General features: G+C 42.4%; 1 protein-coding gene across 7 annotated transcripts in view; it reads left to right on the forward strand.

The window, feature by feature from the left end:
* The window catches only part of Vps8 (VPS8 subunit of CORVET complex), a 223,185-nt gene that overhangs the window by 141,849 nt on the left and 53,489 nt on the right, over positions 1 to 27,847 (forward strand). For all 7 annotated transcript variants that reach the window (XM_028781270.1, XM_028781266.1, XM_028781267.1 and 4 more), the window contains 8 exons: positions 2,125 to 2,214; positions 2,996 to 3,038; positions 5,962 to 6,065; positions 11,561 to 11,645; positions 11,969 to 12,051; positions 18,354 to 18,434; positions 19,879 to 20,048; positions 23,307 to 23,472. In XM_028781270.1, coding sequence (XP_028637103.1) covers positions 2,125 to 2,214; positions 2,996 to 3,038; positions 5,962 to 6,065; positions 11,561 to 11,645; positions 11,969 to 12,051; positions 18,354 to 18,434; positions 19,879 to 20,048; positions 23,307 to 23,472 — 822 coding nt within the window. The remainder of the gene's footprint in view (positions 1 to 2,124; positions 2,215 to 2,995; positions 3,039 to 5,961; positions 6,066 to 11,560; positions 11,646 to 11,968; positions 12,052 to 18,353; positions 18,435 to 19,878; positions 20,049 to 23,306; positions 23,473 to 27,847) is intronic.

Raw genomic sequence — 27,847 nt, forward strand, 5'->3', positions numbered from 1 at the left:
AAAACTATCCAGCACACCGTTTTCACTGACTGAACACCATAACTCTATACATGCGATCTGTTTGTGCATTTCTTCTTTCCTTTGGTTGTCTTTCCCTATATGCCCACCACATATTTTCGTCCATGCAGCTTTACAGGAAGGCTTATTATGTGGGGAAAACCTTGTCTTCTCCCTTTCTTGATAAGACTCCAATAGCTTCCCATCTCTACCAGCTCTGTGTTACTCAGGGAATCAGAATACCAAGTTTCTTTAAAAACTTCTGGAGCGGGGCTGGAGAGATGGCTCAGTGGTTAAGAGCACTGACTGCTCTTCCAAAGGTCCTGAGTTCAATTCCCAGCAACCACATGGTGTGGCTCACAACCATCTGTAAAGGGATCTTATGCCCTCTTCTGGTGTGTCTGAAAACAGTGACAGTGTACCCATATACATAAATTAAATAAATAAGTCTTTAAAAAAAAAAACTTCTGGAGCTTTAATTGTAAAGTGCATTGAGTCTCATCAATGAGAGAGAATGGACAGCTGTGTTATATTGATTCTTCGCATTCAGAAATTTGCCTTTTAAAAATGACTCTCTGTCTTTTATATAATATTCCTATAAGGCTTGTTTTGTTTTGTTAAGATGAGTCTCACTGTGTAGCCCTGGCTAGCCTGGAACTCAATATGTAGAACAGGCTGGTCTTGGAGTCACAGAGATTCTGCCTGTCTCCAGAGTGCTGTGATCATAAAGGTGTGCACCACCATGCCCTGGCTCTCTAAGGACATACTTCTTGTTTGCTACTGTGACATTAAAATATGAGAGATTATTTAAGTTACTTTCTACTTAGCAACCAACCAAAGTCTTTTTCAATTCAATTTTTTTAATGTATTTTATGACAGTAGTTCTTTCTAAGAATAGTAACAGTTTGGGTTTTTTACAGCCCAGTCTTACACCTTGTTCTTAGACATCTAGGTGCTCTAGAACACTGCACTTCTACAGTACAACAGAAGCCGTGTTGGTGTGCTTTCCATCCTGCTTCTGATTGAAGGGGAGGGACATGGCAGATACTTTGCAGTAAATATGGTGTTTTAGATATTCTCTTAAGAAAGTTCTGTTCACGTTGGTTGGTTGGCTATGAAAGGGTGTTGGGTTTTACCAAATCATTTCACCAAATGATTTTCTGCATTTATTGAGATGTTCACAGTTTTCATTGTTGATCTGTGTGATGGTCAGTATTAATTGTAATTTTGCTGGATTTCAAATCACCTGGGAAATAAGTCTGTAGGCACACCTATGAGGAGCGCTTTAGCCTCTGGGCACCTGTGAGGATTTCCTTGATTAGGTTAGTTGACTTTAGAAAGAACTATCTGTTCAGGACAACTCATCCTGGAGTGTGTAAAGAGAGTGAGCCTTGCACTGGCAAGCTGTCCTGGAAAGTGAGCCTTGCACTGCAGGCCATCCTTCTAGTGGATAAGATACCATCAGCAGCTTTCAGACTGCTGCTGTCTCTTCACCCTGGGGACTGTGTCTCTGAGCTTTGAGCCCATGTGAACCCTTTCCCTGAAGCTGCTTCTGTTGGGTATTTTATCACAGCAGTGGAAGAAGAAACCAAGCCGATCTATAAGTCCATTCATTGCCCTTCATACGGAAACCTCAGTATTTCTCCAGTTTTGCTTGCTTTTGTTTTCTGTACATTCTTCTTGTATTTCTGGACATACTTAATATTTTTATTGACTTAGGTATTTTATTAATTTTTACTAAAACCCCATAAGTTAATATGTACTCATTTCAGTCATTTTATTCTAAATGCTTTATGTAGAATTATAGCTGACACTCTCTACTTTTTGTCATTGTTGTTTGTTTATGTGTAGTTATGTGTATTGTTATGTGTATTTGTTTATGTGTATTGGCTTTTCTTGAGTGGATGAGCCTCATTCAAATGTGTGATTAATTTGAAAAAATCAAGTAACAACCGAATGGATCTTTTCAAAATGTAACTGCCAGATTAGGCAGGCTGAACAGAGCGCACTGTATGGTAGTAGCATTCCGCAAAGACCCGGGTTCACTAAGGACTGGCCTAGAGGTCAGTTCTGTGCTCTCTGTACTCTGTAACCCAAACTTACAGAAGCCCTTCCTGTTTTTCCTAGATTACACAAAAGTATCAGCTCCATGAAGTCACTGCGCGTCTGTTGGAGAAGAAGGGGGATGTTCACGGTGCCTTCCTGCTGCTGCTGGAGGTAGCGTATGACTGTGCTCACTGTCCCTCTCACTCCTCAGTCTGTATTTGTCTCTTGGGTTTTGAGGTGAGCTGCAGACAGAAGTATTTAACTATGGGGCTCACTGAGCACAGCACCATATTTATTTATGGCACAATTTTAAAGTCAAAATTTACATACATGAAAAGGCTCCACAGAACAACTGGAGGTTAGAGAACATTCAGATGCAAGGCTGTGTATAGCCTATGCCTTGTGCCCTAAAGGTAGGCCTGGCATGACCTTTTGTTAGTACCTGCCCAGTGCACCTGTTTTTCTTATGACCTGGTAAGAATTTCATACCCTCATCCAAAACATGGGTAAACCTTAGCCCTCAGTACTGCTCTAAAAGACATCAGTGATGACTTTGTTGTAGTGGCACAGAGAGGCCCATGTGTGGGCAGAGCTGCTGACACCTGATTCCCTGCAGCCATTCCCACACTGTGAGCCTTAGGGACAAGGAGGAGTCCCTGCCGAATGGCAGCAAAGGAACATTTTATATGTTCACTTCCTTACTTATATGTATATCTGTGTGGGCACAAGCAAGCACAGTGTGCGTGTGGCGGTCCGAGGACAAGCTGCAGAAATCCTTCCTCCTTCCACCATGGGGGGCCCAGGGATGTAACTCAGGTCATTGAGGCTCCGTGCAGGAACTGAGCCATCTCACAGCTGTTTCTTGGGGCTTTACCTCTAAAGTTCGTTAGTTCAGCTACGTGGCAGGTAGAAATACAAAGTGTTTTCTCACCCCTGTGTTTTTGCCTCCTAGAGACTGCAGAGCAGGCTGCAAGAGATGACACGGCAGGATGAAAGTAAGTTCTCACATGAAATGTTATATAATATACTGCCTTAACTTAGTAATAACTACACCAAGTCATTTTTACATGTACTCTTTATCTGCTCTAATGTAGAGTGAAGTTTTACTGGTTTTCAAGGATGCTTGAAAGTCACATGCACTGTAGTGGGATAAGGGCAGCCAGGCAGGGGAGTGTGGTGCCTCTGACTGCCCTACTGTGCCAAACAGCAGCAGATCAGAGCTGCTGGTGAACTGTAGCCTCAAGCAGTGAACCTTAACCTTTTGGAATCTTGAGTGACTTTGACACAGAGATGATTTGTTATATTCATTGACATTTTTTTAATTTTTAAAAATTATTGTAAAATAAGAAAAAGCTACAAAGTGTACCGACAACAATTACTATTACTATGCTGCAGTACATATTTCACCGCCATCTAGGTTCAGTTTTCTTATCTCCCTAGATAGGGCGTTGTGGTCCCCACATCCCCCACCCCCTACCTTCTGTTCTGCCTTCTAGTTCTAGAATTTCTGAATTTGGTTGACTCATAAGAGTGAAATCCTACTGTTTGAATTTATGGTCGAGTTATTTCCCCTAGTATACCTTCCTTATGGTTCTTAGATGTTAGAACATGTCAGACGGTCTTCTAGAGCTATTTACATTTTAACAGACACATGGGCTGTCCCACCTCTGGTCTGCTGAACAGTGATGCTATGAGCATCCTTGGCATGCAGACACTTTGGGGGTTCTTGCTTTCTTTTGGGTTTAAGAACAAAAGTAGAATTACTGGATAAATTAGTAATTTAAAACTTACTCTGTTCTGGGACATGGATGGAGAGCCTCGACCATGTGTACCAGGCTGGCGCTCTAACGCTGGTTTTAAGGTTCTCCACAGTCCCTGCACAGCCCACCTCCTCAGCAGTGTGGGGCTGGTTGCACCATGGTCTCATTGAAGCTTTCATCCTTGCCCCTGTGTCCTCCACTGCCTCCCCTTCTCCATCATGGTGGGGTTCAGGGGCCCCTTCCACTCTACCCGCCTCTCCCTTAGCATTTCCTCTCCTATGTTCTCACCTCCCTTCTCTCTCCCACCGGTGCTGTCTGGCATCAGGTGGTTCTGATCTGCTGGACGTCGTTTGATGTACTTGTTTTGACCGTTTAAGTATCTTTTCTCTTCTCCTCTATCTGTTTTTAGTCAGGTATTTGCTTTTATATTAATTGACAGTTTACTCAATCTTGCCATAAAGTCAGGGATTCCTTCCTAGGTGAGTTTTATCTTGTCTCACCTCTTACAACATGTCTCTTGAACCCTTTCCCACACACATTCCTCTAGTACTCTTTTATTCAACATTTCTAGATAATTGGCCCACATTTTTTGATGCTGAGGTCCTAGGCAACACAGTTTGTGTTGTATCTTGGCCACCTTATATTACACTATGACTTTTTAGAACCTATGGAAATACTTGATTTACTTTTGTTATTGATGCTCAAACTAGACATTTAATTATTACTATTGAATTGTCAGTATCTTTAATCAATTTGATTTTGTTGTATTTGGTGCATTTCGTGATGTTTTTCTTAAATTTAGTGTTACAAGAATAATTATGAATGGCTAAGGGAAATGAAGAAGGGTGTTTCCTACTTGCTGTGGGAATTTGTCAGTGACACATCCCAGAAGCCAGTTCATATTCTCATAGCCAGTCCAGTAGCAACATCCTGGCTTCAGATTCACTGCTGACGGTGTGCCTGCGACACTGTGTTTAGTCTTCACAGCTTGCACACAGCTGACAAAACTACAGACCTCCCTCCTCTGAAGCCTTAGTCCCATGAAGGAGACACAGGAGATAAACTTGTACTCCATGTTGAACAGAGTGTGTCAGAGGTGCCATGGGAATAGCAAGGGCATTGAGAAAGCTCAGACTAGTGACTCAGGAGTTAGTGTGTGTAATGGAAGACATTATAAAAGTGCACACAGAGCCTGGAAGGAGCTCGGGGCCTGGCATGGGAATGCGTGGCCAGCCAGTAACCTCGGAAAGAGCACAGAGATGAGCCCGTGTCTCCTCAGTTACTCCGTTGTTAAGGCTTAGGGGTCTTTAGTGCTTTCTGTGGAGAGGGGATTTGAGTAGACTTATTTGAAAGAACAGAAAGGCAGGGTTTGGCAGTCAGAAATTCAGTGAAGAGCCAGTTCTCCATCAGGGGACAGGTGGAGGCACAGCAGGTGTGCAGATAGAGTGAATGAACCGGGGGCAGACTCAGGAGCCAGACAGCTGGAGAGGATGAGGCTTTAGTTCCCTCTAGAAGTTAAGGGGGAAGCCATTTTGAGATAAGTAAAATAAGTTGGGTTTGGCATGGGTACTAGTTACCTTTCTTAAGCTGTGACAAGATAGTTGAACAAAGTGACTGAGGAAGGAACCTTTCTTTAGCTCCTAGTTTGTGGGTGCAGTCCTTCAGAGTGGGGAGGGTGTGGGGCAAGATCAGCTACAGCTGTGGTGGCAGGAGCCAGAGGAAGAGAGAGGTCACTGACCACAGCCAGCCTGTAACAGCTACCACTGCCTCCGCCTCCGCTTCTTCCTCCTCTTCTTTCTCTTCCTCCTCTTCCTCCTCTTCTTCCTCTTCCTCCTCTTCCTCCTCCTCCTCCTCCTCTTCCTCCTCCCCCACTTGTTGTCTGGACTTGAGCCCTTGGGGTAGTGATACTCATATTCAGGGTGTGTCTCCCAACTCTTTGGTTAAAACTTTTTGGAACACACACAGAGAGGTATGTTTCCATGGTGATTCTGAATTCAGTTGAATTAATAATGATGAACCATCTAAAACCACATGCACTCGCACACACACGCGCGCGCACACACACACACACACAGAGGATGGAGTGTGGTTTTTCACAGAGGCTCTGAGGCAATCATAGCATATCTTTAAATGACATTTATCCTCTTTCCGAATCTAGATACAAAGGAGGACATACTGCTGAAAGGTGTTGAAGATACCATGGTAGAGACAATTGCTCTTTGCCAGAGAAATTCACAGAATTTGAATCAGCAGCAGCGAGAGGTAGGTAGGCTGATATATGCATAGCCTTTTAAAAACTTGTTCTGTGTGGACACTGGGAGTCAATTCTGTTTCCACTGCCCTCCTAGACACCTGAAGTTAATTCTTCTGGGCTTTAATCACTCTTTGTGATGTGGGGTTTGGCTTCCGGCTGGTGTTCCCAGGACTTGAAGGCTCTTGGTGCTCCTATCAGGAGTATCTGCCTTCTTTCCTTCCACAGAGGCCTCATGTCCATAGATTGAGCTGTAGAGTGTTAGGTGTGGGAACGCTGGGCACCTGTTGTGTCTGTGCGGTGGGTGGAGTTTCTGTTTGAGCCGGGTGGTGGAACCATGTCCTTGTAGTCAGCTGTCATCTCTTCTGCCCACAGTGGGTGAGAGTGAGAGCTAAGCCCTGCAGGTACCCAGAGTGCAGCAGAGGGGAAAGAGCAGATGTAATATGGTAATCCTCAGCCTTGGCTGCATGGAGTGGCCTGGAGGCTTTGACATAGTCATTCCTTGTGCTGTACTCCATATAGTTAACTGACCCAGCCATCAGTATGTCCTAATGCCATATAATTAACTGACCCAGCCATCAGTATGTCCTAATGCTGTACTGATTCTAGTGGTAGCCAAGGTTAGGGAGCTGTGCTGCGAACAGTGGATTGAGTAAACTGAAAGCATAGGCCCAGGGGAGGTCCGGCTGGGCATCGGGTGCAGGTGGTACTTACAGCAGTGAGCTAGCAGCTACAAGCGGCTTCGGATGCACAGCTGCTGAGTTCCTTGGTGGCTCCAGAAGCAACGTTGGTGGAGGTTCAGAGACAGCCCCACTCTCTGTGCTCTCCTTCAGAACTCCTGACTCTGGCTTCGTGTTAGAGCAGGGCCTAATTTCCACATCCTACAGTTCTGAATGGGAAACTAAGTTTAATTTTTTTCATATATATTACTATATATATTAAAGTAAAAAGTACATCTTCGGTATGTTTGCTGTTTTCTTAATTTTATAATTCATTATGTTTTTGTCAGGGACTGTAAAAAGTATGCATGAGAAACGTATTTACACATAGATGTACTTTAAAAACTTTTTGATAAAATGATACAAATACATTTTTAAAAATCGTGTAGTAATGCAGACCGGGAGCTGATGCAGCAGTTAAAGTACTTGCCATGAGCAAGAGGGAGTTCAGACCCCCAGAGTCCATGTAAATCCTAGCTGGGTGTGGTGACTTCTGGAGGACTAGCCTTTTATACACTGTGGGTTTGACTGAGCACGTGCAGGCACACATACTCATACACATGAATGCACACATAGCCACACACATGCATGCACACATACCCATACATATGCAAACACACATGCATGCACACACATACTCATGCAAACATACATACCACAGATCATACACACAAGAAAGAAAGGAAAGCCATACAGTATAGAAAGTTCACAGAGAGATTTAAGAATAGTATTGCAATAGAGTCATATGATAACCCAGAGATAGCCATCGACACCATTTGAGGAATATCACCCTGGATGTATTTGTCTGCTCAAGCTGATAAGTTTTGGGAAAAAATGAACTAAAGGATACTTTCTCTTAAAAATACTGTGTTCCATCTTTTCTAGGAGCTAAGGAATTTCCAAACTGCATATAAATTTTTTTAACTTATTAGCTCACAATAAACCAACATCAAAAGATCTGGGTAACTGCACTAGGTTAGGATTATGTTCTATGCTCATTGTTACAGCTGAGTTTTAGATCCTGTGATGCTGTGCCATTGAGGAAGTCATGCAAACTCATTCCATAGTTTTTCTATTCCTGAGTCTTTGTTTTTATTCATCATTTAGTTAGTTGATTATATTGGGGCACAGTTTTGAAAACAAAGCAGTTTTAATTTTGAACCTGTAGATTGGGGACCAACCATGACTGAACGGTGGGCGTGACACCTGAACTCAAAGCAGCCACTCTTATGTCCTGATGCAAGAGCCTTCTCTATTTAGTACTCAAGACATTAGAACCTCACACCATTTCCTCCACCCAGAGCTCCCCATTTTGTTTGTTCATCTTTTAGTTCCACGATTTTTTTTCCACATTCTGCAGTCCGATCTTCCAATATTCAGTTTGCACTGACTCAGTCATAAGTAATTTTGAAAGCAAGAGGCGATTACAAAACATCTTGTGAACCTTATACTAATTGGAAACGTACCACTAAATCTTACTTCTGAATCTCTGTTACTGGGACATACTGGGATTGATCTTTGTCACTGTATTTTTGTAAAGGGCACATTCCTATGTACTTTATATCTTACAGATTTTTTTTGTTACTTTTTTTTCTTTTTTTTTTCTTTAATTTTTTTTGAACATGAAATGCTTTTTTATAGCATGTTTTACAAGGGGAGGGGGTAAGAGGGGTGAGGTGGTGGAAAAGTACAGAATCTTCTTGGCCTGTGCCTTGAAACATGTCATGGTCTATACGGTACACTGCCTTGAATTATGATCTATCTGCTATTCTTCAGAAGATATGGTAGGCGGTTGCAGATAGACTCAAAGCAGTGTACCATATCTTCTGAAGAATAGCAGGGAGACCATAACTCAAGCAGTGTATCTTACAGATTTTTAAAGTTAGTTTTTCAAGAGATTTTATATAGTCTGTGTTAGTTATATTCACGCACCCTCCTGCCATATCTTCCCACCCAATTTTGCCTCTCCTGGTTTTTTAACCGTTCAAGACCAATTTTGCTGCCCAAATACCCTCAGATGCGTGGTCTTCACTGGAGAATGGTCAGATAGTGTTCTTAGAGAAAATTGCTTCTTCTGCTGTAGTTGGCGCTATGAAAAGACAACTCTTGTAAAGCAAAGCATTTAGTGGGGCTGGCTTACAGTTCAGAGGTCTCATGCATTTTCGTCATGGTGGGGAGCATGGCAGCACACAGGAAGACGTAGTGCTGGAGAAGTAGTTGAGAGTCCTGCATCCTGACCAAGGGCAGCAGCAAGAGAGACTGGGCCTGGTGTAGACTTTTGAAACCTCATGGCAACCAAGGGCTACATGAAGAACCTAATCTGCCTCATTTCTGACCAACTTTCACAACAACAGCAACATATTCAAATGCTCATCTTTCTATAAATTTATTTTTATGAAGATCATTAGGTTTAGGGCGTTTTGCTTTTATGCTTTGATAACTTCATTTAATGTATTTTGATCATATTTTGCCCCCCACCCCGACTCCCTCAGATGTTTTCTGACCTCCCTGTTCACTCCCAACTTTGTATCCTTCCCCTTTTTCCTAATCCACCGAGCCCAGTTTGTTTGAGCCATACATTAATGCTCCTGTGGGACTAGACCCTTAAATAAAACCAACTACTTTTTTTCCTCCAGAAGACAACAGCTTTAATCCTGCCTCAGATGTAGGTAGGGGCTTGTGACATCCTTCAGTTTGGGGGAGTTTGAATGGAAGTTTACTTTGTTTCTCTTTGTTTCACATTGAAGACAATGACAGTAAGAACTACTGCTGTAGCCAGTGAAGCAACTGGAAGGTTTGAACCATCAGAGAGCTTGGTAATAGGCTGCCCAGACTGTCTCCCTGGTGAAAGCCTACCAGGAATGCAGTGCTGTGCAGGGAGCGTTTCCTTGAAGCTACCTTAGGGAATTGGATGGGCAGTCCTTCTCCAGGGAGGCTGAGCACCCCACCTCTGCACATCTGTTCTATGTGCTGAGCACCCCACCTCTGCACATCTGTTCTATGTGTTGAGCACCCCACCTCTGCATATTGTTCTGTATGCTGCTGTCTCATGCCCCATGATTGCACTTAATAATGATGCCATCGTGTAGTTCTCTAAAAACAAAGCTGTTTCCGATGTATCTCGAGGCAGCAATTCAAGCTGTGTCATCATCTTCTCAGGTGATGGAATTGACACATTTTGGATCATTATTTTAATGACAATTTTTAGACTTACCCAATTTAAAATCTTAAAAGTATTATAGAATGAGAGGAGTAAAATGTGTTTATCATATGTTTAAGATTAATGTAGATATTTAATACAAGGATAATTGTTCTGTTTTTAATATGAATACATCCCATGGCTTTTATCTACACATACATCATCTGCCACTTGGAAAGCACGAATAAACCTTTTTGAAAGGTAATTTTTAAAAATTGTCTTGATTAAGTAATTTTATAAATCAAATTTTTACATGTATTTTTGTCTTTATTCTTTACATAGTTACATCCCAACCACAGTTCCCCTACCTCCACTCCTCCTGGCCCCGTCTCTCCTCTGCTCTAGATCAGTATACTCCTCCTTCATTTCTCTTCAAGAACAAAACAACAACAACACAGAGTAAGCCTCCCAGGGATAATCACTGAATATGGCGTAACTACAGTAAGGCTGGGACACTATAAAGCAGATTTCACTCTAGGCCCTATAAATCAGATTTCCAAACAAAATATATAAAACAAAGGTAAAAATTAGGTATGCCATGTAAAAATAAGGGTTTCCTAAAATGAACAAATGCTTGATGTGTCTCAAAAAACAAGATAGAAAGAAAATGAACGGAAGGTGAGGTACTTGAGGGAAAAACACAGGAACAAAATCATTGGCTGAAAGAAATAGGGCCCCAGGTTGATGATCTGCAGACAGCAGCAGTTAAGTGGAGAGGGAAGCAGAGGCAGCACAGCTCCCTGCCTGAGCTCGGGGACAGGATGGCTCACTGGTCAGCTCGCTGGTATGCTTGGGCTCAGGGGCGCAGGATGGCTTGCTGAGAGCAGTAGGTGCTGGTATGCTGTGAGACACTGCACTCCTCCTCTGTTTCACTGACCCTTCCTCAGGTCTCCTGGATGCTTGCAGCACTAAGTTCTTCCATACTGGGTTCAGGTGTTTATAAATGAACCTAACAGTGAACTGCCAGACTTACTAGCTTGGTCTTTGTGGTGAAGACTGAGAAGCCCGCTATCTGGAGTCAGTGTTGTTACTACCTCGCTGCTACTGTGTTGCCTTTGGCAAATCACTTAACTTCTTTAAACCAAGCAAAGATACCACGATATAAGGTTATTATGAGAACAAAGGAAAAAATACATGGAGGGCATTAAATAGAGTGCATAATAGAAGTAATAAATGACTGGTCAATCTGTTTATCTCTTGGTGGGGTTGGTAATGTTGATGAGGTTGTTTTAACCCTCACTCTTAAGGTTTATCGGGGTAGGAAAAAGAGCCTAACTCTTGTGTAGGAAAGTCTGTGGATAACCTGAAGAATAGAAGTGGAGGCCAGTGGCTGTGGAGGGTGTTTATCCCTTCTTTGTCACTCATGAGAGCCTAGCAGGAAGCTTCCAAGGCTTGTCTGCACCCACACTCTCCATACAAGGCTGTATTACAAGCCTGCCTCTTCCTTATGCTTCCCAAAGCTGATGACGGCGACCTCCTGTCTTTTCCCAGTCCAATGCACATTTTGTCTCTGTGTGGTTTTTGCCATTACATGTACATTTCATCTGCTAACACTATGCCAATGTTTTGGTTTCCTCTGGTGACACAGGCACTATGGTTTCCACTGTTAGAGGCAATGATGGCACCACAGAAGCTGTCCAGCTCGGCTGCGCCTCCTCATCTGCACTGTGAAGGTAAGCCCGTCGGAAGCACAGGTGGAACCAGGCCCCCTCGCCTTACCAACCCACTTTCTGTCCGCAAAAACCTGCTCTGGCAGTGACCTTCCCTAGTCACGCGTTCTCGTTATCCCCCCAGTGAGGCCCCTGTAGTCTCCATCTTGCCTTGTGTGTTTCTTTATGTGTGATACTTACGTAATTTATCCAGGAAATGTATAGTGTCTGCAACAGTCACTTTTAAGATACCAAACTGGCCTTGGTTAAGTAAGTTTCTGTGTAAGGCGACTGTTTTCCCCTAACTAAAAAGAAAAGCCTTAGTGTTAACATTTTTGTTCCAACAGCTCTGAAGTCTTTGACCATGCAAGTTCTAAACAGCATGGCAGCGTTCATCGCCCTCCCGTCCATCTTACAGAGAATCTTGCAGGTGAGCCCAGAAGGGGAGGGAGGCTGTTGACTGATTTCCGTTATTTTACCAGGAAATGACGCTGAGGCTTATATAGCACCTATGTTTCCTCATTAACTAAAGTTTAAACTGACCTTGAATCAGTCTTGCATGGTGTCATCCCCTAGGTATGGCCTTACCTGACATTGCTTCCTTGGGGTTCATGTACACATTTCCTGATGGTTGCAGCCCCTGGGAGACAATGGTCACTTATTTCTAGCTGATCGTACTTTCAGATTTAAAAGAAAAAGAAAGTTCTCTAAAAATAAAGTAAATGTAAGCATTCTAAGTAATGGTTGTTATTTCAGTTTTCTAGTTCATTCTAAATATACTTCTATGTTAAAAACTCACCCCAGCTGTAAATTCTCACTAGCCTTTTGTCCAGAGTTATTGTAAGAAACACTTTCTCCTGTTGTCTTTGGCAAAAAGACTAGAAACTTTCTGGCTTCATAAAAAAGAGAACACTAAAAATACTGTACAGTGTATTTTTAGAAAAAACCTGTGAACATTCTTGGAGAGACGGCAGGAATTAGACTTAGACTCATCGGTCTTTCTCATCTCACTTTATGTGCAGTAGTGACAGAGAGAGAGAGAGAGAGAGAGAGAGAGATTGATTGACAGATGCACAGATCAGATCTCTATTTATATCGCTTCTGAATGTCCCCGCCAGCTCTGCTTCTAAGGCCCCTTGAGTGCTCCTTCTCCTGTGCTTTGGTCTGAGCGGCCTGTCTGATGAAGGGTTCTGCTTCAGGACTCTCTCACCACAGAATGTCTGTCCTAGGAACTTAGGACCCGGGGTTGCTCAGCAGTAGAGCCCTTGCTTGCATAGTGTGAGGCCCTTTATTCATCCCCAGTACTGAAGAAAAAAAAAAAAAAACATGAGTATTGTGAATGGGGTTTTTGTTTATTTGTTTGATCTCTTGAGACAAGTTTCACTGTGTAGCCCAGGCTGGCCTCAAACTCACAAAGATTTTCTACCTCTACCTCCCAGTGCTGGATTCAGATATGTGCACCTCCACACCCAGCTCTCAGGTGTGTGTTGGTTACCACGTTTAGTCCTTGACAGTTATCACATATTGAGGAATTCTTCAAGGTACACTCTTTCCATATGTTGTAAATCTATTAATCACAAAGTTTGTAAACATGCAAAGTAACACCTCCTCCATAAGGCTTGAAGAAGTGAATGTAAACCTCAAAGGAGGCTCTTCCCTGTGTGCACACTGTGCTTTATGATGCGCTTACCCACACACTGTGCTGTATTCACTATAGCAAAACTCTACTTTCCCTTTGCAAAGCATCATGTCACTTAGAAACATCTTGTGTTTCAAAACAGACCTCTTTGAGAATCTTAGCTTTGACATACACTGGGTTCATGATAAAATCCTGCTCACAGCAGCGAGTAACTCCTTACCAGTCAAGAGGCTGCTTTGTTCTTAAACTCACTTCTATGTTTTTCTTTGCTATAATAACTTCACCTCTTTATACATACAAAGTTCTTAAATCTTAAAGGTACTTTTATTTATAACAAGCTCTTGATATAGAAAAGGCAATTATAACTATTTCTCTGACAGGGCAGGTGTGGAGTTTAGCTGATAGCATGCTTGCCTTGCATGCAGAAAGCTCTGAGGCCAGTACCCAGCACCACATCAAACCCTTGTGTGGAGGTACATTCATGCGGAGCCATCACCCCGAAAGTAGGGAGGAGGAGCTGAAGTTCAAAGTAATGCTTGGCTACATAGCAACTTCAGGACCAGCCTGGGTTACACCAGACTCTGTCTCAGAAACGTAAAAATAAAAAGTCTGCTGGCAAGGGAGAAAAAGCGAAGCGTACAGAAGTTAAATGTGCACCGTGTCCTGAATGCAGACACTGCCTGCTTCCAAAGTCTCCTGTTTCCTGATTCACATTTTCTATTATGACATTTACATTTTCCTCCATTTAACTTTGTAGTTTTAAGGAACAAATTAATTATCGTATTAGTTTTTTTTTTTACCCTGTTCACTGATAGCTTATGTGAATAACATAAGAGTCGGCCCCATAAGAGTCCATTTTAAGGACTGTCTGCTCTACTAGCACACCTCCATCCCCTCCTCCTCAGTTTCCCTCATCAGTTTCAGTGGTTGTCACGTAGCTCATCCTAGGGAATACCAGGCCACAGCCTCATGTCTGTTCCGTTCCAGTGAAGACCTCGTAGTATATGACATCATATGCCCAGGGCTTGTGCAAGAGAGAATGGTTGCACCCTCAGGACAGAAGCCAAAAATAATTCAGAATGACTACAGTTCTTCAGTAGCAGTGCTCAGGGGAACAATATGGTGTCTCTCAGAAATGCCTTAGTATTCCTGATATTTTTTACTAGTCTGGTATTACCTACAGTGACCTTTTCTAGATCCCAGCATTCCTGTACTGAGGACTTAGTTTGAGTGTCCAACAAATGGACGCGTGAGTGATGAACCACACCCATGTCTTGGTGCACACTGTCTTTTTGATCCCTAAACAATAAGCATTCACAACATTGCATTTCTAGAGAGGAAGGCACCATTCTGAGCTTGCCTCAGTTTACTGTTCCTGGGTGAGAACAGGTCTCTGGCCTCACATCTCCGGCTTTCTCTCTATCTACCATGAGTCAGAGTGTTTTTCATGTTCACATTAATCTAGCAATCTCCCAAGGAGAACGTAGGAAGGGACAATTATTTAGATACATAATTGGCCACAGAACTGAAATAAGTTGATTTATCTAGAATACATGGTCATAATCTGAAGATTCTTAGATTGCCTTGACTGGTACGTATTTATTCAAGTGACTCAGGGGCTTGACTTATACAGCTTCTGTAGGGACATAAGTGCTTGATAAATAAAGAAGCTTTTAAGGAATTCATATTCTACCTCTTAAGTTAGAAAGGCATCACTGGGTGGGGCAGGTGAGATGGCTCAGTGGGGAAAGAAGGTTCATAACAAGCATGGCAATTCTAGAACCCATGTTGAAGGATAAAGCTAACTCCATAAAGTTGTCCCTGGCCTCCACGCCACACACATGCTGTGTACACACATGCCCTCCTCTTTACCCTCCTTCTCTTTCTCACACATACACAAACACTAATAATAATAATAAAAATCAAGGATTTTTAAACAGATACTGCTGTATGACTGAAGTCATTCCTGATTTCTAAGAAAGCTACTTCTGAGTGTCCTATGGAGGAAACAGTGAGCCTAGTGTACACTCGTACATAGAGCCATGCTCAGGCTTCAGCTAATACTTAGAGAACAAATCACACACGTGGCAGAGTAAGTTCCAGAAAGATGTATGGGAACGGGGCCACTGCATCTCTTTCCAGTGTGCATTTGAAATTGTGTGTGGGCACCGTATGTCTTCCTGCACAGTTAACAGCGAGTTACAGGGAAACACCAGCAGCTTTTTTATGAGAACTAGCTGGAGTCTGCAGAGTAATTATGAGAGCTGGTGGCTGTTGTGTGCTCTCCTTGAAGCTGAGTGCTCACCTCGAATTCTATAATTGATGTGTTGCCTCAGCATGAGTAGTTTTCCTGGTTTCCCTCTTAAATTATGTATAGTGAAGCAAAATGTACTGAAGTAACTATAGAAATAACCTATAAAGATGTCTTCTTTTTCTCTGAATTTAGCCTGTTAAGATCTCTTTATTCTTCCGTCTCTCCTGTCAATCTTCAGAGCCATTGATACAGTCACACATTTATGGGCATGTTAGAATAGATGTTAAATTGGATTTTTATAGTATGGTGTTATTGATTGACTCTGTGGCTAAGAAATGAGTGTATCTAGTGGGAGCTTCACCAAAGCATAATTAAATAAGGATGAAAGACGTTACATATATCTGTTTTTATGCAAGAAAATTACCATGCGGATGTGTGGTGTGCGTTGTTTTTCCATCAGAAGTGAGCCTGATTGGCAAGGGATCCCCACTGGTACAGGATCTTTAGCTCAGGGATGGGCTCTCCAGCTGAGACAGACCTATGCAGACAGGATCTGCTCAAGCCTTAATTCACTTGTAATTAGTACAAAATACACAACTGAAATGACGAGAGGGACCCATGAGAGACAGCTCCATACTGCTCTAGAAGACACTCAAGCCCGCTCCATGCTGCTCTAGAAAATACCCAAGCCTGGTGCTAGTCTCCATTAGAAGCTGCACTGCCCAGCCTTCCAGAGCCAACATCAGAAGTCATGACTGAAAATAAGCAACCATTAAATTCACCCAAGTTTCCCCAAACTTGTTCTCTTTCAGCTCACCTTTTCTTCAAGCATGACTTACCACAGAGTTGCCAGAGACATTTCTGGCAGGCATTAAGTTTATCATTCAGTTTACTTACCTATACTGTCCAGCAAAAGTTGTTTGTTTGTTTCCCTGTTCGTTTTTAATGTATCTCTACCTGGGAGGGCAGCATACATATGTTAGACTATGGAAACTTGGGTTCTGAAGTTTCTAGATGCGAAGTGCAGGCTTTTGACATAGCAGTTCTTTAACAAAATGTGCTTGCTCTCAGCCTCACTGAAGTGCTAGAGGATGTCAGGGATGTTTACTGGGTGATCCTGCAACTCTGTCAGGTTCTGAGAACTCCCAGAGATACAGACATCTACATGTCCACCCCTTATATAAAACTGAGGCTGCATGAGACCGGCCACATTTTCTGACTTGTTTGATTGTTGTGGCTCTGTAGCCCAAGCTGGCCTCAAACACAGTATCCTCCTGCCTCCACCTCCCCAGACCTAAAATCACAAGTTGCCTGACTCCCCCTTACCATGCCTAGTACAGTGTAAATGATATGTAAATAGTTGTGGTAAAACCATGTTTATTTAGGAAACAATTACAATTTGAAAAGTCTGTACATGTACACACACAGTCACTGCTGTTTTCCATGTGCACTTGGTCAAATCACATGCAGGTGCCTGATCATGGGGTGGGACAGACAGTGTAAAGTGCTTGCCCCTGTATTTGACACATATTCTACCCTTTAACAAGCAGTGTGTACTTTGATCTTTGCTGTGTGCCTGGATTTTTCTATTTGATAGTCATTTGTGTTGTACATAGCCTTGTATTCTATCTTGATCTGCTCGGTTGTTAGCAATCCCTAAAACTGTAGTTATCAATCTAGTCAAAGATACAGTTTAAAGGGACATAAAATATGCCGAAGATGAAAATTGTATAATACATTTTGGATGGAGCAGTTTGTCAATATAGTATATACCTGCAGCCATAAAAATGCTGTAGTCCATAATTCCCCTTTCTGGAGATGTTCTCTTAAAGAAGAGTCAGAGATTCAGACCAGATTATAGTCATCAACTTGGACAGTAGTGAGGAGGAGACCCTGGACATAACAGCCTAGGATGATTAGGAAAAACGTTATATTTTAACATGATTTATATTCTGTAGTTGCTCAGAAATACGTGATCTCAGAGTGTATCATTAACTGAAAAGTAGGAGTGCGCTGATCATATGGTAGATGCTAAGAAATGCATCCAGAAGCAAGGCCTGTCGAGTGCCAGCAGCCTCTGGATGGGTGGCTTGGACTTCCAAGGTTTTGGTCCACTTAGTGTTTGAGGATTATGCATAATTAATAAGTGCTTGGCATACCTACTACAAAAAGTAGTAGAGAGAACTTCGGGTTCTAAGTAGCTGTGATTTAGCAGTAATGGCTTTATTAGAAAAAAACATGTTGGAAGCTGTTTGTCTCCAAAGTTAGGGGAATTTAGTTGATTTTAAGCAAGACATGGTGAAATGTGGGTGCTGAGTGGTTGATGTACAGATTCTGGTATTCTTGGACACATTGGTTTTCATGCCGTGGGTGAATCAGGGAGAGTTGGTGTCTAATACGCAGGCTTCTGAGGGAAGCAGGGGTGATAAGTTAGATCAGACTTACAGAGAAGATGGTCATCGAAGGGATTGGGTCACCCATTTTATTTTCCAAAACATTTGGGATGTCCAGAGAGAAACAAATTAAGCATCTCCTGGGTACAGTTCACAGAAGAACACATTTGTTGTGAGTGTTTGTACATAGCTCATCCTGTAACCCTGACACTCAGGAGGATGGGTGTGGTTCAGGAAGAACAAGCATGTTGTAACTGTTAGTGTGGAAGCTGGCTGTGGTAGCTCATACCTGCAAGCCTGGAGCTCAGGAGCATTGCAGATTTGATGCCAACCTGAGCTACAGAGTGAGATGCTGCCTCAGGGAGACAACACCCACCAGAGCAGGTGCTCAAAATGATGTTAAAGCACCAAGAGTCATAACAATTACTTTTTTTTTTTCTGAATAGGACCCAATTTATGGAAAAGGAAAGCTTGGAGAAATCCAGGGCCTTATTCTGGGGATGCTGGACACCTTTAACTATGAGCAAGTAAGTAAGCTGCTTGCACCCAAGTTTGTCTTAAGGTGGAAAAGAAATCATGTTCTTCTTTTCTATTCTTTCCTCTCTTTCTGTTTGAATATTTTTGAATTTGAAAATTACTACTTACTAAAATAAGGTACATTTAGATACATATGTACCTTTTCTACTTTTAAGCTTCTTGCTAACTCGTACACAGAGAGAGTATTCAGGTGCATCTTACTTTTTGATTCATTGGCAGTCAGACCAGTATTTTAATTTCAAAATGGAAATAGGATAAACTTTTTGGAAAATGATTAATTCAAAAACATCTGTAATCCATAAAAGGGGTCAGTCAGTACTATTATAGAAAAAAAGCAAAGAAAAATGAAGTGTTCTGAAACATTATTGCTGCTACCTAGAAATTGTAATTCTTCTCTTAACTCAGAATTACTTAAAGATTAAAGATTCAGTTAGAGCCAGCTTGGCTTTGATGCTCACTCTTTTCCTTAGGAAAAGTACAGAGTGCCGCCACCGCGGTGTGTTGGTACAGGGTCTGCTTTTTGTTAAGAATTTAGGAGTGAGAGGAAAAATTGAGAGGCAGAGTTTTTCTTAAATATTTTCCTGAAGAATTCAAGTTTTGCTCCAAACAGGTGACTCAATGCCCCCACAGACACAGACCCTGGGAGGTGGGAGGGAGGCTGAGCACAGCTGGGGAGGTCCTGCCAGCTGCAGAGGAGAGAGGAGTGAGACCCGGAAGAAATTAGCATATCTTGACAATTAAGTCAAAGTTTTGCATTTCAGGTGAAGCTGAAGAATTAAACTGTGTAGCAAAGCAGTGGGCTCTCCCCAGGTCTGTCTTTCCCTGACTACATGGCTCAGCGATGGATGGATGTGAACACTGAAAATTGATATGGCATGAAAGCACTTTACAAGCAGAGGCAGCCCTAAAGTGACCTGACGTGCTAGCTGCCGAATGTCTCAATGACAGATGGCAGGGTCTGGAGCAGCTTCAAATGACTTTTAAGTGCTGATCAGAAAATGAGATCTCTGCCCAAGGGAGAGGAGCACTGAATAATGACCATTATTAGCTTTCCAGTGAGCGGGTATTTGAAGCACTGTCATGCAGCATTCTCAGTAAGAGGCCAGGGAGCAGGGCTGTTCTTACCCCAGCTGTCAGCCATCAAGAGAGGAGTTATAAATGCACTCAATAGGTTTAGCCTTACCGAGTCGTCTAAGCCATCCCGACTGAGTTAGGCCACAAAAGGGCAGAGTACACATTGCTTAGGAGATAGTGGCAGGCTTGAACATCTTAGTGTCTGCATTCATCGTCCCTGCACAGGAAGGGTTCCTGTGGGGCTGTGGGTTTGGATGTTTGGTTGTCTCATCTTCTATAGAGTGTTCCAATTCCAGTTGTGTTGCTCTTCATCAACCCGTCTTTCATTTTCACCCTTTCTTTTGTTTTGACCTATCATAGACCTTGCTAGAAACAACTGCCAGCCTCCTGAACCAGGATCTCCATTGGTCACTGTGTAACCTGAGAGCATCAGTATCCAGAGGACTCAATCCCAAACAGGATTACTGTTCTATATGCTTACAGCAGTACAAAAGACGCCAAGAAATGGCTGATGAAATTATTGTCTTTAGGTAAGGGAGGGAGGGAATGTTAACTCTCATGGCCATAGTAGCCAAGCGGGAGTACATGTAACCATGCAGCCTGTCAGCAATTCAAGCAGTGGGCACAGTTGGCAGAGTCCCTTCTCCACTGCCTTTACAGTCTGCTTGGGAGAGAGGAGGGGATTAAGAGTCTCAGTCTGTAAGTAAGTATGTAAAGTCCTGTAAGTCAGAGTCAGGATGAAACGTGCACACAGAGCAAGCAGTAGCATGGGTGAACGCAGTATTGCCAGGGAACAGTATGTTAAGAAAGCACAGTAAGGGAATGCGTCTCTCTCTCAGGGACGACCTATGATCAGGACAAGACCGAGTCACATAGACTCTGAAAGCTGTGACCATCTTAGTGCATTGGATGTGGAGGTGGAAACCAGGCCTTTGACTTGGAAACCTGGGTGAACATGGCACCCTTGTCTGAGGAGAGACCAGTGTAAGAAACTGTGACAACAGGAACCTTGTCCTGCAGCTCTGAGGCTTGAGGTGGCTTCTGGATTGTTCGCAGGTTTATCTAACACACATACTCTCATCAGAAATTGAGAACCATGTTGAGGGGAAATAAGACATTTATGAATCAGCAACACATTGATCGTCTTTAAATCCCAATACCAAGAGAGGGGACATACACAGGTGACACAAGAGGAGAGCTTAGTACCAGGATCAAAGACAGTTTATCCAAAATAATGTGAGGAGAGACAACACAATATGGCCCAGAGTCAAACTTGCTGAGTTCAGATATCTTAGTTTCCTTATGTGTAGATCGAGATAGTAACAGTACCTACAGCCTAGGGCTTTGTAACCAGCCAATGGGTGCCTCGTATAAGTAAGCACTTCGGAAATACCAGCTGTGCAGGAAGACTGGCTGCTCTGAAGGTGGCCGAGGAAAGTGTTCTCAGCATACAAAGAACCCATTCATGTTAAAGATGTTCTCTAGAACCTACTTGTCTTGGTTTTGTTTAATTGTTTGTTTTTTCAGCTTAACACAAATTAAAGTTTGTGAAAAGAGGGAACCTAATTGAAAAATATAAAATGCCGTCATAAGATTGGCCTGTAGTCAAACCTATGAGGGCCCAGACCATTGTGGTTGGTACCGTCCTTGAGCAGGTGGTCCTGAGTCGACAATATATATATATATAGGCTTGGAGCTGGAGAGATGGTTCAGTGGTTAAGAGCACAGACTTCTCTTGCAGCAGACCTGGATTCAGTTTTCTGCACCACACGACAGCTCACAACCATCTGTAACTACATTTCCAGTGGATGTGGTATCCTTTTCTGGCCTCCATGGGTCCCAGGCATGCAGGCAGTACCCACACACATAAAATGTAAATAAATAAATAAATAAATGAATGCCGGTCCCTGCCCTGTTTTATCTGAGTGAAGAATGCGACCTGAGTTATAAACAGAAAATTTTTTTTCTTTAGTTACTTTTCTATTGCTGTGATAAGACACCACAACTACAAGGCAATTTATAGAAGAAAGAATTTACTGGGGAATTACAGTTCCACCAACTAGGGACCAAAGTATTCAGATATGTGAGCCCATGGGGCTATTTTCATTCAAATCATCACAGTCGTGGTGTTTAATCACAGCAATAGAAACCCTAACAAAGACACTACTGTGCACCAGAGCTATTCATCAGGATACAGAACAGCATGAACAGAGTGAAATGTGAACCAGTGATAGCTTCTATGGAAAAAAGAATAAAGCATGCAGAGAGATGTGCAGAAGTTTAGGGGGTTGGGTGTTTTATATAGCATTATTAGGAATGCCTCACTGTTTAACAATCAACTTTGAAACTTAATTAAAATGTAATTGGTTATTACATTAATAAAAATAAAACAGTATAGAGGAAAGGATGTTGGTAGCAGCTAATTTTTAGAGAGCAGATAGGAATTGTCTCCCCATTTAAATGACGTTTGAGAAATTTTAGGATGCAAGGAAGTGGCTGTCTCATTTGGGGGTGGGATATGGAGGCTGTCAGGCAGTGCCCTTCCTGGTATACTTCAAGGACAGTGAATGGGCGGCTCAGCAGGTCTGGACTGAGTGAGGGGACAATGACAAGAGGGATGGTGGAGGAAGAACAAAGGCTAATCAGGCAGGAACTGGTTCCTGTACCAAGTTGGACTTTTCTGAGAAGACGCTGGGTAGTTTTGCGAGTGGGAGGGCCATGTTAATCTCAGTCATTGCTGTGTTGAGAGTGCACTATGGAGGGTCAAGGAAAGATGAAAAATGCCAGTAAGGCTACTTCAGAGCCCATGTGAGAGACAGCCTAGCACAATCAGCAGCAAAGAACTAAGAAGCGAAAATTCTGGGGATCATGTAGAGGCAGAATCATAGGATTTGCTTATAGAAGTGTTTACCATTCATGAAGCAAAAAGCAGTCAGGGATGGCTCCAGAGTCTCGCCTGAGAAACTGGAGGAATATAGTCACTATTACTGAGATGTAGAAGGTCAGATGAAAGTGTGCAGTGGAAGTGGAGGTAGTGAAGTTAGGACTTGCGTTTGGATGTGTTACATTAAGACTCCTGTTGGGTATCAAGGGTAGAGTTGCCAAGGAGACAGATAGATAGGACTGAAGGGAGAGGCCTGGGCTGGTGGTATACATCTGCAAGTCAGGAGCCTGCAGCGTCTTAAAGGTTTGGAACTAGAAATAATCACTGAAGGAGCAGGGCTAGGTAGAGGAAAGACAAGCCTGTACGGGAAGAAACAGCACTGAGAAGTGGAAGGACAACAGGAGAGAAAAGGACTGCCTTCTAATCCAGTGTTTCTAATTAAAGAGGGGGACCAGAACCAACCACCAGGGGTGCCCTCTTAGGAACAGTGTTGGGCTTTAGAGTGTGGTACCTTTATCATTGTTTGAACCCGTAGTCTGCCTTGAATGTGGTGAGGGCTCTCATGTTATTACCAAGCTGCTTACATAATTCTTTTTCCCAATTGCTTTTTAAAACAATGACCCCCAAAAAGAATGATCAGAACGCTACAGTTAGAGTAAACATAGGCTCTGCCCAGCTTCTGCAGTGTGGAGGCATGCCACTCACAACTTAAGAATTCAAGTCAGGCAAGACTGGATTCCTAAAGGGGGAGGATATCATTAAATACATGTCCCTCTTGATACTTGTCCCTGAGTAGCCAGCCACTAGTTATTTGAGATTTTATCTTTACCACATACAAGTGTATTCTATAGTTCATATGTGTGAATTTTATGCTAAGTATAATTTGTTTGTCTTCATTTTATAGCTGTGGCCATTTGTATCATTCATTCTGTCTCCAAAGTAAGGAATGTACTCTAGAAGTTGAGGGTCAGACAAGATGGACGTGTTACAAATGCAGCTCAAGTAATAAAGCGGGCAAACTCAGTGAAAATCCTTCAGAAAACAAGAAGGGACGGATAGCCTCGTCACAGGTAAGACTTGCTTCAGTGCTGGCATGTGCTTTTCTTGCCAGTCTGTTAGGCCTGGCCTGTTCTGTCAGGTCCCATAAACCTCCAGTTTACCTGACGGATACTGAATGCTCAGCTCTCCTGCTCAGCCGTGTTTAGTGTTGAAGAGCCTGTTCTCTCTGCGCACCACTGACAAACTGATGAAACCTGTTCAGCCAGGGAGAAGCTTGGAGCCCAGGTCAGCAGCAGAGAAGATACATAGGCAAATTCTCAGGGACGGCGGGACAGCAAGGACAGATGAGCAGTACTGATTATCACCCACATGGCAAGAGAGGGGAATCACCACTCTCTTGGAGCTGGTGATGGGCCAGTCGCTGCTCATACGCTCCTCGTATGTCTTTTTCCCTTAAAGCACTTGGTGCAGAGTGTTTGCTTCAGAAGCTCTTCTTTCCTCGTGGAGACGAGGGACTGTATCAATTATATTTATTTTGCAGCATTTTTTAAAGAGGCAGCAGAGCAGAGTGCTCTGTGCTGCTGTTCTGTAGTTCTGAGGAGAACACAATGTGACAACAGAGGGAGAAGTTTGTAGGACTGTGGCTTGACCGCTGAACTGTGACACAGTCGCTGCTTCTTGCTCTTATCTCAGTATCACACAGCCCCCAGCCGACCTCCATCTCTAGCAGAGGAAACTCAGGCCTGTTACATTACCTTGTTTTATGTTTTCTCTGGAGGACTGAAGCAAAGCTGGGTACAATTTCACCATTGGCATCTCTTCCAGACAACAGTTTAACATATCTATACTCCAGTTATAGGAATTCCTTTTTTTGTCATTAATATTCATATTTTCCCAATTTTTTCATTTATTTATTCGCTTTACATCCTGATTGCAGCCTTTCCCCAACCCTCCTGCCCTCCCAGTCCCACCCTTACTAATCCTTTTACCCATTACCCTATCCCCTTCTCTGAGGAGAAGGAGAAGCCCCCCTTGGGCATCAGCCCACCTTGGGGCATCCAGTCCCAGCAGGACTAAGTGCATCCACTCCCACTGAGGCCCAACCAAGCAGTCCACTCAGGGGAAGTAGATCCATTGGCAGGCAACAGAGTCAGAGCAGCCCCTGCTCCAATTGAGGGGACTCACATGAAGACCAAGCTGCACATCTGCTAAAAATATGTAGAGGGGCTAGGTCCTTGTGGTATAGTGGGAAATCTTTTGGGTATTTGCCCAAGAGTGGTATGGCTGGGTCTTGGGATATAACTATTCCTAACTTTCTGAGAAACTGCCAACTTGATTTCCAAAGTGGTTGTGTGGTTTGCACTCCCACCAGCAGTGGAGGAGTGTGCTTCTTGCTCCACATCCTCCCAGCATGAGCTGTCTCTTTAGTTCTTGATCTTAGCCTTTCTGACAGGTGTAAGACAGAATCTCAGAGTCATTTTGGTTTGCATTTCCCTAATAACTAAGGACATTGAACATTTCTTTAAGTGCTTCTTGGCCATTCTAGATTCCTCTGTTGAGAATTCTCTGTAGCTCTGTACCACATTTTTAATTGGGTTATTTGGTTTGTTGGAGTCTAATTTCTTGCATTCTTTATATATTTTGAATATTAGTCCTTTGTCAGATGTAGGGCTGGTAAAGATCTTTTCCCATTCTGTAGGCTGACGTTTTCTCCTGTCAATGGTGTCCTTTGCCTTGAAAAAGCTTTTCAGTTTCATGAGGTCCCATTTATTAATTGTTGATCTTAGTGCCTGGGTTATTGATGTTCTGTTCAGGAATTTGTTTCCTGTGCAATATGCTCAAGGCAGTTATCTATTTTCTCTTTTATTAGATTTAATGTGTCCAATTTTATGTTGAGGTCTTTGATCCACTTGGGTTTGAGTTTTGTGCAGGGTGACAAATATGGATCTATTAGTATTTTTCTACACACAGTCATCCAGTTAGACAAACACCATTTATTCAAGATGCTTTAATTTTTCCGTTGTACAGTTTTGTAAAAAATCAAGTGTCCATGAGTGTGTGGGTTTATGTCTTCAATTCTATTCCATTAAGTGACCTGTCTGTTTCTATACCAATATTATGCAGTTGTTATTACTATTGCTTTATAGTACAGCTTGAAATCAGGGATGGTGATTCTCCCAGATTGTTTTAACTGCCCCCGGTTTTTGTTTTTCCAAATGAAGTTGAGGATTGCTCTCTCAAGGTCTATAAAAATGTGTTGGAATTTTGATGGGCATTGTATTGAATCTGTAGATTGCCTTTCGTAGAATGGCCATTCTTACTATTAATCCTATTGACCATGAGCATGGGAGATCTTTCCATTTTCTGATATCTTTCTCAGTTTCTTTCTTCAGAGACTTCAAGTTTTTGTCATGCAGGTCTTTCACTTACTTGGCTAAAATTATATCAAGATATTTTATATTATTTATGGCTATTGTAAAGGTTGCTGTTTCCCTAATCACTTTCTCATTTATTGTTTGTATAAAGGAGGGCTACTGACTTTTTATAGTTGATTTTGTGTCTAGCCACTTTGCTGAAGGTGTTTATCAGCTGTAGAAGTAAGATTGGGGGGGGGGACACTTATGTATACTATCATATCATCTGTGGATAGCGAAAACTTGGCTTTTTCCTTTTCAATTTGTATCCCCTTGATTGCCTTAAGTTGTCTTATTGCTCTAACTATATCAAATACCATGTTGAATAGATAGGAAGAAGGTGGACACTCTTGTCTCCTCCCTGATTCTGGTGGAATTGCTTTAAGTTTCTCTTCATTTAATTTGATATTAGCTATAGGTTTGCTGTATATTGATTGCCTTTATTGTGTTTGGGTATGTGCCTTGTGTTCTTGAGCTCTCTAAGACTTTTTACCTGAAGGAGTGTTATCTTTTGTCAAAGGCCTTTTCAGCATCTAATGAGATGCTCAGGTGGCTTTTTTCTTTTAGTTTGTGTATATAGTGAATTATGTTGATAGGTTTTTTTTTTTTTGGTTTTTCGAGACAAGGTTTCTCTGTTGATAGGTTTTGTATGTTGAACCATCCCTGCATCCCTGGGATGAAGCCTATTTGATCATGGTGGATGATATTTTTGATATATTCTTGGATTTGGTTTGAGAGTATTTTATTGTTTTTGAAATGTCTGTTGTTATCTCTCCCTTTTCGTTTGTGATTTTCTAAGGATTTTCTTAATTAAGATACTGCCTCAGTGCCTTTTAGTTTTGCTAAGGGTTTGTCTATGTTGTTGATTTTCTCAAAAAAAAAATAGCCCTTAATTTCATAGATTTTTTGTATTGCTCTTTATGTTTTTCCTTTACTGATTTTAGCCCTAAGTTTGACTATTTCCTGCCTTCTACTCCTCGTGGGTGTGCTCACTTCTTTTGTTATGCAGCTTTCAGGTGTTCTTTTTTAAATTGCTTGTATGAGAACTCTCCAGTTTCTTTATGAAGGTACTTAGTGATATGAACTTTTCTGTTAGCACTGATTTCAGTGTGTCCCATAAGTTTGGATATGTTGTGCCTTTATTTTCACTGGATTCCAGAAGGTCTTTAATTTCTTTGATTCTTCCCTGACCCAGTGATCACTGAGTAGAGTTGTTCAGTTTCCGTGAGTTTGTAGGCTTTCTGGTGTTTCTGATGTTGTTGAAATCCAGCTTTAATCTTTGGCCGTCTGATAAGATCTAAGGGATTATCTCAATTTTCTTGTTTCTGTTGAGGCTTGCTTTGCATCTGCTTGTGCTAGATATGAAGGAAATATTACGTAGCAAAGGATAAACATAATTGTGTCTTGTGGGATGTATAGCCATGCAGTTTGAATAATCATTCTCAATCCTCAAGTATGTGATACCATCCTAACTCCAGTTCTGTCAGTTACCAACCACATCAGCTGATTGCCCAGTAAGCGCTTGCTCTAACTACCCAGAGTCTGAGGGTCAGGCCCATAAGACTGCCCTCAAGTCATGTGATAGTCCCACCACTCTCCTATGACCAGGTTGAAGAGAGATGAGCATGGCAGGTCCCATGCCCTCTCTCTGGGCCCACCACTGCCCCAGCACCTTCAACAACTCCACCCAGCCAAAAGTTCTGAAATCTTATCAGTTAGACGTTTCATTATGAAGTCAGGATTCATTAAATCATTAGATATTCTGTGACTAAGCTCAGTTTCTGGGCCCCTCCCCTCTCCAAGGTTGAGGGGATAGAGCTGAAAATTTGAAACCTTGACCCCTGGCTTAATCTTCCAGGCAACCAGCCCGCATCCAGAACTATACAGGGATTCCTAACCCCAGCATCCAGTCATCTCATTAGCATTCAAAAATTGCTCCTCTTCCAGAGGAGCAAGCGTCCAAGGTGGGATTGGCTTTTTGTTTACTGTTTAGATTTATTTATTTTTACTTTATGTGTATGAGTATGTCTGT

This window comes from Grammomys surdaster, unplaced genomic scaffold, assembly GCF_004785775.1.
Source record: "Grammomys surdaster isolate TR1022 unplaced genomic scaffold, NIH_TR_1.0 382, whole genome shotgun sequence".
Classification (NCBI taxonomy): domain Eukaryota; kingdom Metazoa; phylum Chordata; class Mammalia; order Rodentia; family Muridae; genus Grammomys; species Grammomys surdaster.